We start from the raw sequence: 19,358 nt of genomic DNA, 5'->3' as shown, positions 1-19,358 counted from the left end.
TCAACTCTCCGGGGTCCATATCTCAGAGTGGAATCTCTGGGTCACATGGGAACTCCACGTTTACCTTTTTGAGGGACTGCCTGACTATTGTCCACAGTGGCAGTGTTTTTTCAAACTTGGTTATCTTTCCCACATGTGGTGGTCTCGTGCTGTGACAATGAGACTTACTGTATGGCACTGACTGCCTTCATTTGGGGAGGGTTCTATCTTTGGGCGGCACGAACTGTGTTTTATACAGCTTTTCAAAGCATAGTTTCTTGCATCTTCTAAAAACTGAGGTATTAAAAAATACACTGAGTTCAGAACAGGGCCGCTAAACTTCAGGTTCCACCAATGAAGGCTTCAAGCACAACCCCGTCCCTCCTCCTCCTGTGCAGAGACCCCTGAGACCCTCTTGCAGTGCCAGATTGATTGCTCTCACATCTTTAAAGGGGCCAAAGCTAGCAACTCACAGCGCTGCTGCCTTGATGATTCGTGCAGAGAAGCCTCCTGGATTCTGAGATACTGCAGCTCGTACTGGAGGAAGAAAGAATTGGAAGCCCCAAGGAGTGACTCTTCGGGACAGAAGCAGCCTCTGCCCGGAGGCCTGTTCTCGCCTCGGGTCCCAGACTATTGACATGGGGAAGTAGCCGCCCCCTCGTCCTTCCGGTTCGTGGCTTTGTAGTGAGGCTTGGGCTCCTGACCGGGCTCCATGGGGTGGCTGACTGGAAATGAAAGGTGCTGATACACGCATCTCCCAAGATGGGCCTGACACAAGCATGACTGAAATTAGGAAATATCAGGATGTCACTGGGGCTCTGGAAGTATCCTTGAGCTCACTCTGGGGGAGCCTGAATTCCACTTCAAGGGAAGAATACCTTTTCAGCTGCAGCCTTCACCTGGCTTTGTGGTCTGTCTGTCTTTAATCTGAAATCCTTGGGGGTTGAGTAGTCCCACCTGAGCTGCCATGATCTGATCGGTGCAGGTGCCAGATATCAGCGATCACACCCCTGGAATTCACAGGAGCCTTGGGTCCAAAGAGTGCCTGGTACTGCGTCCCAAGGCTGCCTCCCGCATGATTACTGGAGGTTCCTTTCATTAGGAAAATACAGTCAGTTCTCGCCATCAGACCCCTTGGGATACAGTGATTTGGACTGAAGTCAAGATTCCTGCAAATCTTTTTCCTTTGCTAGATCAAAGCAAGGATTTGATCTAACGTTTTTTGTTTCACCAGCATAATTAGCAAATGATTTTATTTACACAAGAGCCTTCTCTCAGTCTTTGTAGATGTTTAAGATATGCGTAGCCCTTCTGCTTCAATGTGATATGTACATTTCCTCCCCAGATCATGTGTTCTGCTAATCACACATTGAAAAACAGAAGTTGTTATGGGAAAAACTGGATTGGGGTAGACCATGAGAAACCTGTGTGATTTGGTAATCAGAGCTCACAAAACCAGTAACCATTGTGGTTAAAGGAGCACCAGGGCTCACTGAAGGCTCTGTTGGCATTTGCAAGTGGCATCAACATCAGCTGATTGGTTTTCGCCTGACCCCCAGATTGGTGCCTCCTTCCCTGCGTTGCACAGGTTAGTTTTTCCATTGATATTAAAAACTGGGTCCTGGGCAAGGCTGCCTTTGGAAGTGATTTTTTTTTTTAAACACAGGGAAACATGTCAACACTTTCTTTCACACTCGTAGCTGTACCATCTAGAGCATAATGCTATTGAAAATATTGTGGTGCTTTGAGCCACTAAAAGAAGGCACTTCTGCAAGGTTTCCAGCCTTTTCTCAATATATTCATGTGAAGTGAAGGCATCCTCTTTAATTGTGAGACAGTTTGGGTGAAACAGCTTCGAAATCTTGGTATCAGGCAGCACAGTTTCCGGTCATGTTGCTGTCACCTCTGCCTCTGCGGACATGCTGCCCCTGTGCCCTGGGCAGGTGCGCCATCACCCTCCTGAGGCCTGAAGGCTGACTCTGTTCCGAGCATCCATCTGGGGCAGTTGGAGCCCTCGAGGACTTCAGCATCACCTCCCCGGCTGCCTTCAGACAAGGGAGCCAGTCCAGGCTGGCGTGGCACTCCTGGGTGGCCCATGTCTTCAGTCACCAGCCCTTTTTCTCCCCAAGCTGCAGCCCGTCCTGAAGAGTCCATGCCCGCCGCTGTGTGAGATGCCCCTCTGTTTCCAGGCCTTTCCTCGTGGCCTCAGGAGGTGCTGCTGTTGCCAGTTTTCCCTGTCCCCAGCTCTTCTGCTGGCCAGCCGCAGGGTGCCTGCTGGAGTCCTCGCCGAACAGGACTCCCTCCCTCCCTTCCCGGCCTCTTTAGCCTGCGTATTCCTTAGTCTCTGGCCAGCTTGTGAGTATCGGTCAACCTTTGTAAGCACTGTTTTCTGTAGCATCTTCTGGAAGTCATTCAGTCCGTCAGTTTTGGTAGTTTCAGCCAGAGGAGTCTCTGCAGGTCTCTCTGCCTCACTGCGGGGAGCCAATCCGTGGACCTGCCCCCTCAGCATGACCGTCCTCCATGGCTACACACTCTCCGTCACTGTAGGTGTCACTCTCAGCTTTCCTGGGCCCTCGGTGGCCACTCCGGCACCCTCTCCTGCCATCCCCAGGGCCCAGGTGCCCATAGTCGGCATGTCCTGGCTGCCTCCTTGAAGCTGATGCCCAGGGGGTGTCATCGTCCCTTGGCACACGGTTCCTGAGGGGGGGGACAACAGGAAAGAGGATGCGTGTGCTCTCTGGGGTGCTGCGGGGAGCAGAGAAGGCCTCTCAGAAGTCGAAAACCAGGGTGACACACAGGGCTTACCCCAACTCATTCATTCCTCCAGGGAGGGGCGTCCCAGTGGTGGCGGGATAGAGCTGTTGCTGGGGTCACCCAGGCTCCCTGGTCTGCCTTGCCCAGAACACTCGTCATCAGCCCTGAAGACCCACTGTGTCTGGCCTTCCTCTGTGCCTGGGACAGAGGACAGGGTCACCCTTGGCTGCCTCCCCTCATCCACTCCCCCAAACGGGGAGCAGTTGAAGCGGAGAGAGTGAGTCTGGTTCTACCCTGGCCTCCCCGCCCCGAACTGAAGCTGACTCCGAGCAAGGGCCGTTGATGAGCACATGTCATCTCAGGCGTGACCTTGGACAGGTGACCTTGTCTGGTTATCTCTGCTTTTCTTTTGACCCGTAACATTGAAGAATTGATCAGGTGGATACCTGCAAGTCTCAAATGGATGAACTTAAGAACTAGGTGCTCAGTTCTCACGGTCCTCTCCGGGGCTGTGTGTGTGTGCGTGCGCATGCACACAGAGATACACAGTCTGATGAAAGGGGGGATGAAGAGAGAGGGCTGTTTGGTTTCTTTGAAACTGTGTTTTAACAAACCCCGTAACCCTCCTGCTGGGGGGCTTCGAGTACTTGCCTGGCCTCCCTCCTTCAGGTTACCCTGCCACTGAGCAGGCAGCTGAGCCAGGGGTAACTCACTTGGATTACCTGTTTGGCACCCTTTTTGCCTCCACTTCGTGCCCAGCAGAATGGCTTCCAGGCTTCTTTGTGGGCTTTTATTTGTTTTCAGTAGCAGTCAGAAAATCAAAATACCGAACCACCTCTGTGCCCGTCAGTCCACAGAATTGAAAATCACCATATTTTCATAGCGGCTTCAAGTAATTTCAATTTAAAGAGCCAGGACATCATAGATAGTTAAAGGCTGTCTTATTCCCATCTTTGGTGCTATTAAAAACTCATTTATCAAACACTTAGAAACAGGTGAAAGGGCAGATTTTACATTATGTCTATGTGATCGTAATAAAAATCTTTCAAAGCCCACACAATTCATTTAGGCCAAGTCACAGTCTGGACACAGGAGTCTCCCCATTTGGTGGCCGAAAAATTCTCTCCTCCCCTCCTTGAGCTTCTTTTTAGTTGTTCCTTTGTGTTGAGGTGGAGACAGCTTATAATGCGGTGTTAGCTGCTCCTGCAGTTCCTCCTTGCAGGGCTGGCTGTCTCTCTGCCCTGCTGCTGGCCCAGGTTCCCCCATCCTCAGTTGGTGGCACTTGTCCCCACACCAGCCAGCTGTATTGCTCCACCTCCTGGTCACGTCCCGAGTCCCCACCACCCTCACCCGGGACTGTGCCTCGAGAGCCCCTGGAGCGGTCTGCCCTGCCGTGGGCATCGCCCCCTGAGGAATTGCCATCCCCTGCCCCAGATCACCAACGTGACGCTGCTGCAGGGTTGCTGTGGCAAGGAGTCCAGCAGGCCTCAGAGTCCCCCAGGCCGCCTGCTGCCCTCTGGGGTCTCCTGCAGGCCACTCTCCACACGACAGCTGAAGGAATCCCATCACACCCAGAATCAAACCCAACACAGCTCCATGACCCACCTTGAGGCCTCCCTGCTGCCCAGAACCTTTTTCCTTGTAAGACCCTTGAGACCCTCCCTCACTTTCTGTCTTTCCCTCCTTCCCCCCCGACGTTGCCAAGCGGGTTCTTTTCTTCACTGTAGTCGAAGCAGTTCATGCTTTTGGACCTTCACTTTCCCCAGCACAGGCTGGCCTAGGACCTGAGCCAGCCTGCTTCCCCTCCATGGATGCTAGGCGTGTTCTAGTCTCTTCCCTTCTGTCTTCATTTTCTTTTTGGTTAGGTAAATTTTTACGTGATTCAGAAAATGAAATTCCGGTCCGGCACACCTGGTGAGTTCTGGCCCTGTGCCATTCCTCACCTCAGTCCCGCCTACCTCGTGCTGAACTAGTTCCGTGCATTTCTGCTCTCTGCTTCCTAAAGTCTCCTCCGTTTCTCCCCTGGAGGGTGGCCTACCGTGGACCGTGAGTCCTCACAGTGGTTCCTGGGGGTCCCACCCTGGGGTTCAGGCTGCCTGGCTCTCCATGGTGCACATGTGTCAGTGTGGCCCAGTAGGTCTCGGGCGGTGCCTGTCTGGATTGGCCGCAGTCTTGGGCCAGTAAAAAGAATGCTGTCGCCAATAGCATCGTGCTCAAATGCAGAATGTTGTTTTGCGTTTCCGTGGGTATGTCTTCCTGGTAGATTTCTAGAAGGTCTGGCCCTAGATGGCATTGACACCCTTGCTGGTACCTAAGGGACATTCCTGGGGCACGTGGTTCATGCCGAAGCTCACCGTAGTTACAGTATCCGCAAACGCACATGAGGGCTCTGAACAAGCCAGACTTGGCCACTGGGGCCGTTTTGCTGTGGCCCGGGACTATTTGGGTTCTCGACACAGAGCTAAGCCTGGGCTCACCCTCGAGCTCTGCTGTAGACAGCCAGGATAGGTAGGGCGGGGTGTGCCCTTTCCACGCCCCGTCTCCCTGGGCCCGACCTGTGAGTTCCTGGTGCAAACTCACCTTTGGGGACTGAGCCATGTCATTCGAGTCTTGTGGCCAGAGCAGGCCGTGGTGCCTTGGTGGCAGTCTCCAGGGCGTGGCCAGCAAGGGAGGTCACTTGGGGTGGGCTGTTGGGAGCCGCACGGGCCCGGGGACTCTGAGGCTGAGATCTGGAATACAGACAAGTCTGGCTCTTTTCCAAGGTGAGCTTCTAAGAGAGGGCTTTGCAAGTGACTGGCTCTGAGCCCACAGTTCTGATTTCTGGGCCTCCCTGGCCCAGGTGAGATGCTCTCACCCTGTTGGCCCAGCCACGAGAGTAGCATGGCCAGACTCTGATCCTGGAGTCTGGGGCCTCACATCAACCATTGTCCAAAGAGATAAGGAGGGGGCCCTACTGGGTGGGACCCACACATAGGGGAGGAGCTGGTCTGTCAACATGGGGGAATGGGGAGGCGCCCGCCCTGGAATCAGGCACGTCCCAGTGCCAGAGCCCCGCGTTGTCAGGAGAGTCTGGTGAGAAAGGCTTCCCCAGCAGGGAACTGCTCCTCTTCTCACATGAGAACCCTGGGCAGCAGTGTCTGGTTGCCCCCATCCCACTGTTTAGACAGTGCCTTTGTGACTTTTCTCTGTCTAGGGTGTTGGCACCCAGGGCAAGATGAGGAGACTGAGGCACGGGACGTTGAAGTCACTTGTGCAAATCCATGTTTGGAAATGGCAAAAAGTCACGATTTGAGCTTGGTGTGGCTTACTCCAAATCTGCAGGTTTTTCATCAGCGCTGCACTCTGTACCACCTCCCCAGGGGCAGTGTTGGGCTCTTCTCATCACCAAGGTGTACTGTGTTGTTTTCATTGAACACCCTTTTGAGAAAACCCCAAACACAAAAGCTTAGAGTAACACTCACGCTAGGCCTTGGGGAAGAGGAGCCCCCTCCATTTTGGTGAGTAGGTCCCTCTCCAGCGGGCGAGAGAACCTCTCATCATCCGTCCAACCCAGAGGCCCTAGCTCGTAACACTGAGAAGCCATCTGGGCAAGCCTGCTAGGGATGGGCTTCGGGGTGATCACAGTGTCGGTAGGGTGCGGCGGGCCGTCACTGTCAGCAGCCCCAGCCTCTCAAGTCATCTGGGAAGGGGAAGGGCATCTCGATTTGGGGGATGCTGGCAGGACAGCCCCTCTCCTAGGGCCCTGCCCGTGTCAGGGCACCCCAGACCTGCTGGCGCCCACTTTTTTCTGCACAGCAGTTTGTTCCCTGTGATACTGACATCCTTGTTTAACACTTCAGGGAAGAAAAGTCCGAAGAGCAGGATCTCCAGGGCCTGAAGGACAAACCTTTGAAGTTCAAAAAGGTGAAGAAGGATAAGAAAGAAGACAAAGAGGGCAAGCATGAGCCCCTGCAGCCAGCAGCCCACCACTCTGCCGAGCCAGCAGAGGCCGGCAAAGCAGAGACCTCAGAAGGGTCAGGCTCGGCCCCAGCTGTGCCAGAAGCTTCTGCGTCCCCCAAGCAGCGGCGCTCCATCATTCGCGACCGGGGCCCCATGTATGATGACCCCACTCTGCCCGAAGGTTGGACCCGAAAGCTTAAGCAAAGGAAATCTGGCCGCTCCGCTGGGAAGTATGATGTGTACTTGATCAAGTAAGTGAGGGTGATTCCTTTCTCTCCAGAGCAGGGAAGGCTAGTGGGGGGGCAGGGAGTCAGGGACCACCACTAAGAAACTGATGGGGACCCCTTGGAGTGTTAGCTCCTTGTGGCTCATGGATCAAGAAAGTGTGTGTGTAACCCCACCTCCGGTCGGGTCTTCAGTAGTGACCACTGCTGGTGGGTGCAACCAGGTATGCTTGGAATGACCACCTGGGGAAGTCACTGCCCTGACGGAGATGTCCATCAGGGCCTTGTCTGGAGGAAGAATAGCACTGGGGACACAGAGTTCCACCATGCACACTCTGCTGTTGATTTCCCAGCAGAGGGGCTGTCCTCAGAACCTAGGAACCTCTTCTTGGTGGGAGAGTCCTTCTGTGCCAATACTTCATGAGCCCTGACAAATACGAATTCATAGAGTTCATTCTGTTGTGTGAGGCATACTGGGAAAGGGAGGCTGTCCGATACAGCCTAGAGAGAGCCCCAGATGGGCTCGGAGGTATATACAGATATACCTGTCCCTCTGGGACCTGTCCCACTGTCCTTCTGGCCTTTGTCCAGCTGTGGGCTGGTGGTCGGGTATGACCTGTTGAAACAGAGTCACTTTCAAGCCAGATCTTTAGAGGACGAGTGTGACTATGTTCATTTCACTTATCCCCCTTAGATGACTCCAAACAGGTTAGCCGTTTTCAAAAGTCACTCGTAGACAGTCTCATTTAATTCCAGTAACTCAGATAAAGATGAGCAAAGCATCTTCCTACTGGCGGATGAGGAAACTGATTCCTGGAGAGTTCAGTCCGGCAGGTAGACAGGGTCCCTGGGCCAGACCCCTTTGGGGGGCTGAGGAGTGCAACTCCTGGGGGCATCCAGGTAACAGCAGGCTGCATGGGCACCTATGGCCACCGGGTGGCCCGATTGCTTCCTGTGTAAGTGGGACCACAAGTTCCTAGTTTTAGCTCATCTCAGCTTCTCTTAAATGTCCCTCTTGGTGAGCTGTATCATCAGGCATGTCAGTTGCAGAACACCTCCCGTCAGAGGGTTCACCACCCACCTTCTCCTGTGCTCCACCTCCAGCATTGCTGTGGAAGCTTCTAACCATTCTTTGTGTGTCTCCATTTGTTCCCACAGTCCCCAGGGAAAAGCCTTTCGCTCTAAAGTGGAGTTGATTGCGTACTTCGAAAAGGTAGGCGACACCTCCCTGGACCCTAATGATTTTGACTTCACGGTAACCGGGAGAGGGAGCCCCTCCCGGCGAGAGCAGAAACCACCTAAGAAGCCCAAATCTCCCAAAGCTCCAGGAACTGGCAGAGGTCGGGGACGCCCCAAAGGGAGTGGCACCACGAGACCCAAGGCAGCCGCGTCAGAGGGTGTGCAGGTGAAAAGGGTTCTGGAGAAAAGTCCTGGCAAGCTGCTCGTCAAGATGCCTTTCCAAGCTGCGCCGGGCAGCAAGGCGGAAGGGGGTGGGGCCACCACCTCAGCCCAGGTCATGGTCATCAAGCGCCCCGGCCGGAAGCGAAAAGCGGAGGCCGACCCCCAGGCCATTCCCAAGAAACGAGGCCGAAAGCCGGGCAGTGTGGTTGCCGCCGCCGCTGCCGAGGCCAAAAAGAAAGCCGTGAAGGAGTCGTCCATCCGGTCCGTGCAGGAGACCGTGCTCCCCATCAAGAAGCGCAAGACCCGGGAGACGGTGAGCATCGAGGTGAAGGAGGTGGTGAAGCCCCTGCTGGTGTCCACGCTCGGCGAGAAGAGCGGGAAGGGACTGAAGACCTGCAAGAGCCCAGGGCGGAAAAGCAAGGAGAGCAGCCCCAAGGGGCGCAGTGGCAGCGCCTCCTCACCCCCCAAGAAGGAGCACCACCACCACCACCACCACGCGGAGCCCCCAAAGGCTCCTGCGCCGCTGCTCCTGCCCCCGCCCCCGCCCCCGCCCGAGCCCCAGAGCTCCGAGGACCCCGCCAGCCCCCCCGAGCCCCAGGACTTGAGCAGCAGCGTCTGCAAAGAGGAGAAGATGCCAAGAGCAGGCTCGCTGGAGAGCGACGGCTGCCCCAAGGAGCCCGCTAAGACTCAGCCCGCGCTCGCCACCGCGGCCCCGGCCACAGAAAAGTACAAACACCGAGGGGAGGGAGAGCGCAAAGACATTGTCTCATCCTCCATGCCAAGGCCAAACAGAGAGGAGCCTGTGGACAGCCGGACGCCCGTGACCGAGAGAGTTAGCTGACTTTACGCAGAGCGGATTGCAAAGCAAACCAACAAGAATAAAGGCAGCTGTTGTCTCTTCTCCTTATGGGTAGGGCTCTGACAAAGCTTCCCGATTAACTGAAATAAAAAATATTTTTTTTTCTTTCAGTAAACTTAGAGTTTCGTGGCTTCAGGGTGGGAGTAGTTGGAGCATTGGGGATGTTTTTTTCTTATCGACAAGCACAGTCAGGTTGAAGACCTAACCAGGGCCAGAAGTAGCTTTGCACTTTTCTAAACTAGGCTCCTTCAACAAGGCTTGCTGCAGATACTACTGACCAGACAAGCTGTTGCCCAGGCTTCTTAGGGTGTGCCTGCACCTCCCTCCCACCCAGTCCCCCGTACATGGTCACTAGGGACAGAGAGCACTTGAGAAGACACTCCTGGTTTTGGGGCCATCAGTACCCCAGTCTCAGCTCTCCTCTCCCCCACACCCCGCCGGGCCTCGAGCTCCCCCCACCCCCCGCCTCCCTTACCCCCCGCCCACCCATGTCGGGACCAGGAGGTCCAAGGCAAGAGAGACAGTTGGATCCTTTCGAGACGGTGGAGACGGCCAGTGGCTCCAGCCCGTGTGATACCACCCACAGGGGCACACAGACGGCTCCCCACCAGCCCCAATCCCAAATCGACCAGGATATTTCACAGGTTGGGGATGTAGCACCTGTCGGCCCTGGTTCTGGCTTGGCTAGGAGGGAGGCATCCTTTGAGCCCCCCGGGTGTCGACTGGCCTGTGCCAGAGGCGACATTGGCCCAGGGCCGGCCTCCAGCGGGTGGCACTAGACAGAGGCCACCAAGGCCACGGGCTGAGGCCCTGGCAGGCTGGCCCAGGCTGCAGCCGGCGGAGTGCCGCGGGCCGGGCAGAAGGCATCCCTAGCTGCTCAGAGCAGTTGTGGCCGCTAGTTCGAGCCTTAGTAGATGGGGTCGGGGGCCAGGGGGAAGGCAGGGGAAATGTTCTTCCAAAACTTTTCCAATTCTCAACTCCTTTAGGGACAGCTTAGAACTATTTGCACTATTGAGTCTTCATGTTCCCACTTCAAAACAAACCTGCTCTGCGAGCAAGCTAGCGGGCTTGACTTGGCGACCCTTTGTCCCTCAGGCCACTAGATGTGACGGTGTTGACAACTACCTGGATCTGTATATACCTGCGCTTGTTTTCAAGTGGGCTCAGCACATAGGGTTCCCACGAAGCTCCGAAACTCTAAGTGTTTGCTGCAATTTATAAGGACTTCCTGATTGGTTTCTCTCCTCTCCTTCAGTTTCTGCCTCCTTTTGTTTCAGCCTTTTCATTTCTCCCCCTCCTCCCTCGTCCTCACTGCTCCCTTCCGTTCCAGGCAACCGCAGTGCCCGACCGTACCCCGAGCCGACACTGGTCAGCTCAGGCCCCCAGAACTCCCCACACCCTTGGCCTTCCTGTCGTCGACCCCAGCCCCGCCTCCCACCCATTTCTGAGCCCTGAGGAAGCCCCAGACTCCGCTGAATCCATCCAGCCCTAGTACCCTGGCCTCTCTGAGGGGCACGGGAGAGGCAGGATCTTGCTCTCCCAGGAGTTCCCTCCTTCGGTCAGACCCTGGATCCCAGGTCTCCTCAGCCTTCTCACTCAACAGCAGTGGGTAGGAGAAGTGGACCCAGATTGGGATTGCAGAGCCCTGGGCAGCACAGAGACCCGCTGTGGCCTGCCAATGTCACGGAGTGGCCAAACCCTGACCTTGGCCTGTGCAGGACCCGGCTAGGGCGAGGTAGTCGGGCCGGGTAGCAGGCAAAACGAGTGCAGTTACCCCCCTGCTGCTCCTCTGAGCAGGAGTTCTCTGCTGGGCCCCGTGCGGCCTTCGCTTGCTGGAGGCTGGGGGAGGGGGGTCTGGTACCTCACGCTTTTCCCCGTCAGCACCAGCGCTGTGGTGTGGGGGCGTCGAGGCTTAGGCTTGTTGTGGGGTGTTCATTGGTCAGTTTCAATTCGAGACCCCGTGCTTTTACCCTCTGTTCAGGAAGTCCTTATCTAGCTGCATATCTTCATCATATTGGTATATCCTTTTCTGTGTTTACAGAGATGTCTCTTATATCTAAATCTGTCCAACTGAGAAGTACCTTATCAAAGTAGCAAACGAGACAGCAGTCTTATGCTTCCAGAAACACCCACAAGCACGTTCCCACGTGAGCTGCTGCCATGAACTGTCAAGTGCGTGTTGTCTCGTGTATTTCAGTTACTATCCCCCAGCTTTCCTCACTGCGGTGTAACCATGAAGGAGTGAAACATCTTAGAAACCATCTAGCACTTCCTTGCCAGTCCTTTAGTGATCAGGACCCCTAGTTGGCAGTTCCAATCAGTAGCTTCAGAAAAAAACCGAAACCGTGTCTCTCTCCCAGAACGGTTAGAAGCAAGGGAGTTTGCCCTGTTCTGTTTGTGGAGTTGTAGCTGCCCTTTCTAGCATTTTTGTATCCATTTCTTGATGCTGCAAAAGCAAGTCCCCCAACCAAACCCACTCTGCTGTCCACCCTCCGGGCTTCACTTCTGAGTCCTCCCCCAGGAAGGGATGGGAGTTGGAAGAGGGGTCGTGTCCATCAGGATCCCTCTTCCTCCAAGGACAAAAGGCTCCTGGCACTCTCAGAGGATCCCTGTCCACATGAGCCCGCTGTCCAGCCCGTTTGTCATGGAGGTGCCATCTGGTTTGCTGGGTCAGGTTTTGAGGCATTAATTACACCTAATCCATAAAACGTGGCTCCTGGGACCAGTCTCCAAAGCTGACCTCCCCAGCAGCTTGGCACCATCTGGTCCTCGGCCAAGGAGAGCTGGGCCTGCCATACCCCACTTTAACCTGTAACAGTTGATTCTGGGGCTGACCCATGGAGGTGGTCTAGAACAGCGAATCCCAAGTGGCGTTTCCTTTCTGCCCAGCCTGACCTACAGGCCCCTCACTCCCCAGCTCCCGCCCCTAGAGTTTCAAGGCTGCAGGTGGCACCTTAGGGTTTTCTCCCCGTTTCATCCACATTCCCTCTCCCCCAGATACAGGCATTACGAGTGAGTCACCTTTGGGCAGGGGCGCCGAAGGTCCCGTACCGCTTCTGTTCTGGAGACAGGTGGACAGAAGGTTGGAGGGCAGGCCTCGGAATTCTCACCAGCTGGGTCCGGCCTAGTTGGGGAGTGTGATGTTGATTCTGTGTGTACTTGAACACCATGAAGATTCGGGGGGCATCCCTTAGGGACTGTGTGCAGAAGGCAGGAGTTGATAAGACAGCTTTCAGATACCCGAGGGGCTGGCTAGGTCCGTCACGTTGGGTCTCCCTGCCCTGTGCCTGTCGCTCAGCTGTCCTAACCCGTGTCTCTGCTGGCGTTGACACCACAGTGAGGCGGGGCCCCTGGGCCACAGCAGGGTCCAGTACACATCCTTCTGCCCCGTAGTCCCTATCAAAAGGCACAGGAGACCCCCAGAAATGCCCTGCCCCCCTCACTTCCCTCAGCTCCCTGGACGGTGGAAGGCGCAGTGGTGGCCCGGGCATGCCGGCCACAGCCAGCACCTGACTTCTCTCCTGAGCCCCCGTGCCGGTGCTAGCAGCAGTCTAGAGGCCACGAGCCTGGCGGTGGGACTCGGAACAGCACCAGGTTGTCAGCTGCCTCCCTGCCTGTCATTGCTGTGACGGCCATCATGAAGGAGGGTACTTAATAGCCACAAGCACACCGCCATCTTTGGTGGGAGAGGAGTTTCCTTAGCTGACGGGATCTCTGGATTTGAAGTAACTTCTACCAAGCAGCGCGAGCCCAGGAGGGAACAGAGGGTGTAAAGGGAAGCCACCAGTTATGGCAGCCTGGATCTTGTGGAGCCTGGCAGCTGAGCTCTGTGCCCCCTCTCCAGAGCATTCCTACTAGGCCCGACGGGGCCAGGGGAGGTCACAGGCATCAGCCCTAGCTCGGCACAGCCATCTCTAGTGGGGTCATGGCCCCAAATTGTTTTCCTGATGCAAGTTGCCCATGTGGGTGGCCCAGACCATCCAGACCTCGGAGAAGTGAGCTCGCTCTAGAGCCCTGTGGGCGTCAGCCTACCACCCCTTGAGTACTGACCAGTGCCCGGGGAGGGCTGGGGGGCACAGGCGTGTTGCCAGGCTCGTAGTGGAACCCCTGCTCTCGAGCCCAACAGCCCCGACACGTTGCGTTCCGGCTCTCAGTTGCTCTCTGCAAGAGCCCCATCTCAGCACCCTGTGCATGAACCTGTCCACCGGAGGGGTTTGTTGAGTCTCAGTTTTTGCTTCTTTCTGTTTTTGAAACGATATCAATCTTTAGAAAACATAGTGGAATTGTTAGAGCTCGCTAGGATACTGCCTCACCCAGAGTCTAAAGTTCCATGTTCAAGGGGGAAAAAAGGGAACACTGAAGCCCCTTGTCAACATTGCAGAAGGAAGACCTAGGAAACATTGAACAGGAAACTACATCTTAATGTTTCTGAGTGAATAAGAGCAAGCTTTCGCCAAAAAATGGCTGATCTAAGAGGACTTGGAGCCTGGCCCGCTGTGTGGCCAGTGCTGCGGGTGAAGGGGAATCCAGCCTGAAACTGCTGGGTCTGCGCCTTGGGGCCCTTGGGTCACTGGAGAGTCTGTCTCTCTGTCTCTGTCTCTCTCTCTCGGGTAGCTGTCCCTGCAGGGAGACCTGCCTGTCGTGAAGCTACAGGAGCCCAGCTCCGGGTGGGAAGTGGGGGCGCTCAGCAGGGAATTGTGAAGGCGCGTGACCTCCTCGCTACCTGACTTCACCTGTTCCTTCCTCCTCTGTCATCTCCAGCGAGCCTACCCAAGTGCTGAGGTGTCAGGAAGAATTGGTTAGAATTAGGGCCCAGGCCACTAAGCAGGAGAGGGTGATGTCTCCTCCACAGCATCTGCCCGCGGTGTGGCCTGCCCCCGAGGACAGTCCCCGGCTCTGCCCTCCCTGGGGCCTGGGGCCGCGGCAGAGCAGGGGAGAGGACCCTCATGGAAGGGGCTCCAGCTGGGGGTTTCCAAACATTGGGGAAACTTGCCTTGGCTCTGCCGGCCGCCCCCTCGGTCACCCGTCTCCTCGAGTCCTGCTCAGCGGTGAGGGGAAAAGGCCATGAGGTTTGGCTCCTGCCCACTGGTAGTCCCTCTCCCCATAGTGTCTGTCTGTCAAGTGACAAAGCTGTTCTTCCTGGTGACCCTGATTATATCCAGTATCTTCTAGACTATACACATAGACCTGCTTGGTCTTTCCTCTCCTGGGCTTTTGTTTTGCTCTTCAGTTTTACTTTTTCCTCTCTTGTTCCTTTTATTTAAATACACCGACTAGACACACAAAGCAGTTGAATTTTTATATATATATATATGTATATTGCACAGTTATAAAATCATTTTGCTTGTGGCTCCACACACGCGCACACACACACACACACACACACACACATACACACAAAGACCTGTTAAAATTATACCTGTTGCTTAATTACAATATTTCTGATAACCATAGCATAGGACAAGGGAAAATTTTTAAAAACCAAAAAAAAAAAAGAAAAAAAAAACACAAATAAAAAAAAAAAAACCGACAAATCCATCTGCTGGTCACTTGTGTCCAAGCAGAGCTGTGGTCTTTCCTCGCTTCTTTCAAGGGCTTCCCAGTGCCGAGCGAAGGAGGCTCCGGGCAGCTCCTGGGTTTCGCACTGTTTCTCCTGAGCTTGTGAGAGAGGCCCCAGGGCACTGGCGTAGGCAGGACAGTTCGTTTCAGTGGGTGGATGCAAGCGTGCTCCCTGGCTCTGGCGAAGCCCAGAATGTAGTTTTCACTGCCTGGTCCCCTTCGATCTCTGGGTGGGGCAGCTGGAGTCCATGGGGGTGGCCTGCCCCCGCCTCCGACACCCTCCAGTGACCCGGTCAGAGTGATGATGTGCAGACAGGCAGCAAGCCTCCCCACTGGTAGAGCCCCCTCTCTGCTGAGTCTGGGGGCCGCAGGGGAGACTGAAGGCTGTGTCTCGATTTGGAAAGTGTGAGCCGTACCAGGGAGAACATCAGGGACCCCAGAACCACACACGCGGTCCAGCGGGTCCCCTCCAGGAGGTAGCGAAGACTCCAGAAACGTCCCTTCCTCTTCCCCCCGCCCCAATCCTACGAGTAATTGCATTTGCTTTTGTAATTCTTACTGAGCAATATCTGCTAGAGAGTTTAGCCGTAAGTTCTTTTTGATTATTTTTTAAGTAAGTAAAAACACCAAAAAAAAAAAAAAATCCAGAAACTTGTTCTTCCAAAGCAGAGAGCATTATAATCACCAGGGCCAAAAGCTTCCCTCCCCGCATCATTACTTCTGAGGCCTGCGTCCAAAAGAAACCCTTAGAGGCCCTTCAGGTGGCCAGGCACCCCTCAGGCCCCTGGGAGGACCTGGGCCTGGGGGTTGGGCCCCACCTTCAGTTCAGTATTAGTAGTGGGTCCCCACCTCCTCTCCCACCCAGCCTGGGCTGGCGGGGGGGTGGTGGGGAGGGGCAGAGGAAGCCGCTGCGACCACTGCTGTCCAGCCTCTTGCAGATGGGTGTCGGCGCGTGTCCAGTTCTGCCCAAGATCTGAAGGCAGCACCACGTTAGCCTCAGCCAGTGACCTCTCGCCTGGCCTGCCCCAGGCAGCAGGGCCCACCCAGTGCACTGTTCCTGGGTTGCTGGACGGTGGTGTGGCAAAGGCTTGCAGAACTCGAAGCCTGCTCCTTCCCTTGCTCCCAAGGCCTCCTTTTCCGTTTGAGTTGTCACTGCTTCAATCAATAACAGCCGCTCCAGAGTCAGTAGTTGATGAATATATGACCAAATATCACCAGGACTGTTACTCGGTGTGCCGAGCCCTCTCCTTGCGCAGGGCTCCTGTACCCGGACACTGTACCGTGTGCTGTGTTTGCGCTCCTCCCCTCCTCCGCCCTCCCCTTGTCTCTCTGGGGTTGTTTCTGTTTGGGTTTGGTTTGGTTTTGAGTTTTCCTTTTGTGTTCCAAACATGAGCTTCTCTCTACTGGTCCTCTTAACTGTGGTGTTGAGGCTTCTCTTTGTGTAATTTTCGGTGGGTGAAAGGAATTTTGCGAAGTAAATCTCTTCTGTGTTTGAACTGAAGTCTGTATTGTAACCATGTTTAAAGTAATTGTTCCAGAGACAAATGCTTCTAGACACCTTTTCTTTACCAACAAAAGAATTCGGAGGGAGGGGATGGTAACCAGAAGGAGAGGGGCTGTCCTCTTGCCCCAGGAGTGGGAGAGCCAAAGACAGGAACCCCTGCCCAGATCAGCCAGAAGCCACCCAAAGAAGTGACACCTAGAGCCTACAGAGCGAATAGCTGACGTGCTGCCATTTGTGAAGTCAGAGCAAAACCAGGTTTTGGTCCACTCCCAGATTAGTAGCATCAGGACTTTTTTTTTTTTTTTTAAGGACAGACAAAGTTGACGTTCCTGCAAGGGGAGCCAGGAGGGGTGTGAGCGGAGCCAGCCACACCTCGGCGGGAGAAGGTCGGGGTGGGCCTACGGGGCAAGGCTCGGCCAGAGGTTGGGCATCTCCCTGGAGACCTCCACTGTGGCCACAGGTCAGGCGTGTGTGGACAGGGCATTATGATTCAGGGGGGCATTACTGTTCGGGGTACCATCATCACATCCACCCCGCCCCACAGTGCACGACACTAACGTAACCTCTGGATTCCCCACTTGCCCGGACGAGGAGATGATAGCGGATGGGGGGGGGCACACGCCCTTGGCTGTCATCTGATCTCCAGCAAAATTTGGATGTGAGAAACCCCCCCTTCTCGTTTCGTGGCAAAACCCGATCCTCTTCAGAGTAGCCGTTACCTCCCAGACACTGTTGAGGACTGATGAAACAGGGGTGGCCACGTGCTCCCTTAGCGCCCGGGGGCCCCCCCTCTTCAAGGACAGTGCTGACAATTCGGGCATGGGGCTTAGGAGCGAGAAGAACCAAGCAGGGTCACCGCCCCCTCCTGAGTCGCAGGGACCCTGGTCGCCCTGTGCAGAGGGAGCTGGCTCCAGCCCTGGAGGAAAAGGGCTGGAAAAGTATGTGTGGGGTGCGGGGAGTCACCCAGGACAGACTTGGCTGGAGATGATCTCCAAAAGCCCTCTATCGCATTCACCTTCAGTTTTTGTGTTTTGGGACAATTACTTTAGAAAACTTAAGTAGGTCGTTTTAAAAACAAAAAAAAATATTGATTGCTTTTTTGTAGTGTTCAAAAAAAAGGTTCTTTGTGTATAGCCAAATGACTGAAAGCACTGATATATTTAAAAACAAAAGGCAATTTATTAAGGAAATTTGTACCATTTCAGTAAACCTGTCTGAATGTACCTGTATACGTTTCAAAAACACCCCCCACTGAATCCCTGTAACCTATTTATTATATAAAGAGTTTGCCTTATAAATTTACATAAAAATGTCCGTTTGTGTCTTTTGTTGTAAAACCAAGTGATTTTTTCATAAGGTTCTTTTACTATTTGAAAAGATGGGCAGCACGCAGTTTTATTTTATTTTTGTAAGTTTTTTAATACGTGTGAAAGCCAAGAATACTCAGCATGCCTTTCTAAGTGACGCGTTCGCACCTTTTGTTGGGAAGTACTGTATCCTGTGCTGTTAGCATTCTCGATAAATCTCTCTGTGAAAGTGACTCCAGGTCTGGGCTTTCATTATCAAGACAGCTCCCAGGACAGCAAGGTGGGGCACTTCCTGGGAACACACAGAAGCCAGCTGCTTTCTGGGCGCTCTGGGGAGAACAGGGCACCAGCTGGCACCCTGCACCAGCCTGCCTTGGGGTCCACATGCCCAGAGGGGAGCTCTGAACTGGCAGGCATGAAGGACCTTCCTCAGAGCAGCACAGCTTCCCTGTCCCAGAGGGCCAGGGCAGCATCCTGGCTGTCCCCGATGGGCTGCGGGGCTTTTGGAAACCCCCCAGCTCCGACTCCTCCGGTGCCTCCTGCCTGAGACCCTCCCAAGGGCTCTGCTGACCTGCTCCTGGCCCGGAGGACGCGCTGCACCCCCACCCCCCATTCCCTGGCTTCTGATGAGGTGGAGTGCTCTCGGGAGCTCATGGTTCCCTCACAGCCATCCTCCATCAGGATGGCTTGGAGGTGACAAGAACTGCTCAGAATTCAGCATCACAGGCACATGTATGTGAACACAGCTACTTGGAAGTGCACTCGAGCGTCCTGGCCTTAAGTGGTAAAAAAGAGGGTTGACGTTCATGGCGTGTGTGCATCCTGAGCATCCATGGGATGCCAGGGCTGTCCCGGGAGCTGCAGTCCAGCAGAATTGGAAGTGGGACCAAGTCCTGGTTCACTTAGTGTGTGTGTGCCCACTAGTTCCCTCCTCGGCTTGGGAGTCTCGGTAAGAGCTGTCCCCGTGGGAAGCCACTGGGGCTCAGGGCGTGGCCGGCCTCCTCTTGGGGAGTGGCTGCAGCTTCTGGGAAGAGGCTGCCACGGAGGTGCATTTTGGGCGGACCTGTTCTCTGAAAACCACTCTTGAAGTCTCTGGATGGACAGCCTCTGGGCGGGGAGGGTGGCAGCCCTCAGGGGTCAGGATCAAGTGGACAAGGGGGTGGCTAGGGAAGACCTGCCTTTCAAGCTGGCATCGAGCTGGAAAAAACAGAAGAGGAAGGTGCCCTGGCTGCTTGGCGGGGGGTGGGGAGGGGTGTCAGGGAAGCAGATGAGTGCTGAGGCTGAAGAAGGATGCACCAGGGGACACCAGGCCAGCTTCCAGCTACCTGAGTATTTGCTGGACGAAGCTACAAGTGCAAACCCGTGGGGGTGGGAGCCCTGGCACATTCTTGGAATCCCAAGGAGTTGTGGCTGGGTTAAGGCCGCCAACGAGTGCCAAGAGCGAGACAGGTGGGCAGGAAAGGGCCACGCGGTGACAACGTCAGAAGTCGTGCTGAAAAGCTGCGATCCCTCGGAGGGCTTCGGGAACCCCGGGAAGGTCTTAAGCAGGAAAACTGGTGTGCTTTGTGCCTAAGGAAGACCCCTGAGTCGAGAGGAGGCAGGGAAGCATGTTCGTTTAGGTTCATCTAGGTCTGAGTCCGGTGGGGAAGAGAGGAACTCCAGAGAAGTTCAGAGAGGTGACAGTTTCCTGGTGGCTGCTACTGTGGCTGCTACTGCTATTGCGAATGATGGAGGCATGCTGGAGGCCTGTAGGGAGATGTCAGACAGGCCAAGTACGGAGCTCGGTGAGCTTCAGAGAAAGGGGTGGGAGCCGCCAGAGCCTGCCATCCTCA

The 19,358-nt window shown here is 55.0% G+C and overlaps 1 protein-coding gene across 2 annotated transcripts in view; it reads left to right on the top strand.

Moving 5' to 3' along the window:
* MECP2 (methyl-CpG binding protein 2) overlaps positions 1 to 9,271 on the top strand; it is a 51,095-nt gene extending 41,824 nt beyond the window's left edge. The window contains exons 2-4 of one of the 2 annotated variants that reach the window (XM_081564585.1): positions 6,573 to 6,923; positions 8,055 to 8,109; positions 8,219 to 9,271. In XM_081564585.1, the coding sequence (XP_081420711.1) occupies positions 8,347 to 9,138 (792 nt within the window). In that variant the 5' untranslated portion in view covers positions 6,573 to 6,923; positions 8,055 to 8,109; positions 8,219 to 8,346 and the 3' untranslated portion in view covers positions 9,139 to 9,271. Of the gene's footprint in view, positions 1 to 6,572; positions 6,924 to 8,054 lie in introns of both variants that reach the window. The other variant, XM_081564584.1, reaches the window with a different exon arrangement.
* Positions 9,272 to 19,358: the final 10,087 nt, after the last annotated feature.

Source organism: Giraffa tippelskirchi, chromosome X (genome assembly GCF_054371585.1).
Source record: "Giraffa tippelskirchi isolate mGirTip1 chromosome X, T2T-mGirTip1v1.2.pri, whole genome shotgun sequence".
Taxonomy (NCBI): Eukaryota; Metazoa; Chordata; class Mammalia; order Artiodactyla; family Giraffidae; genus Giraffa; species Giraffa tippelskirchi.
This window is presented reverse-complemented; position numbering and strand designations above follow the sequence as displayed.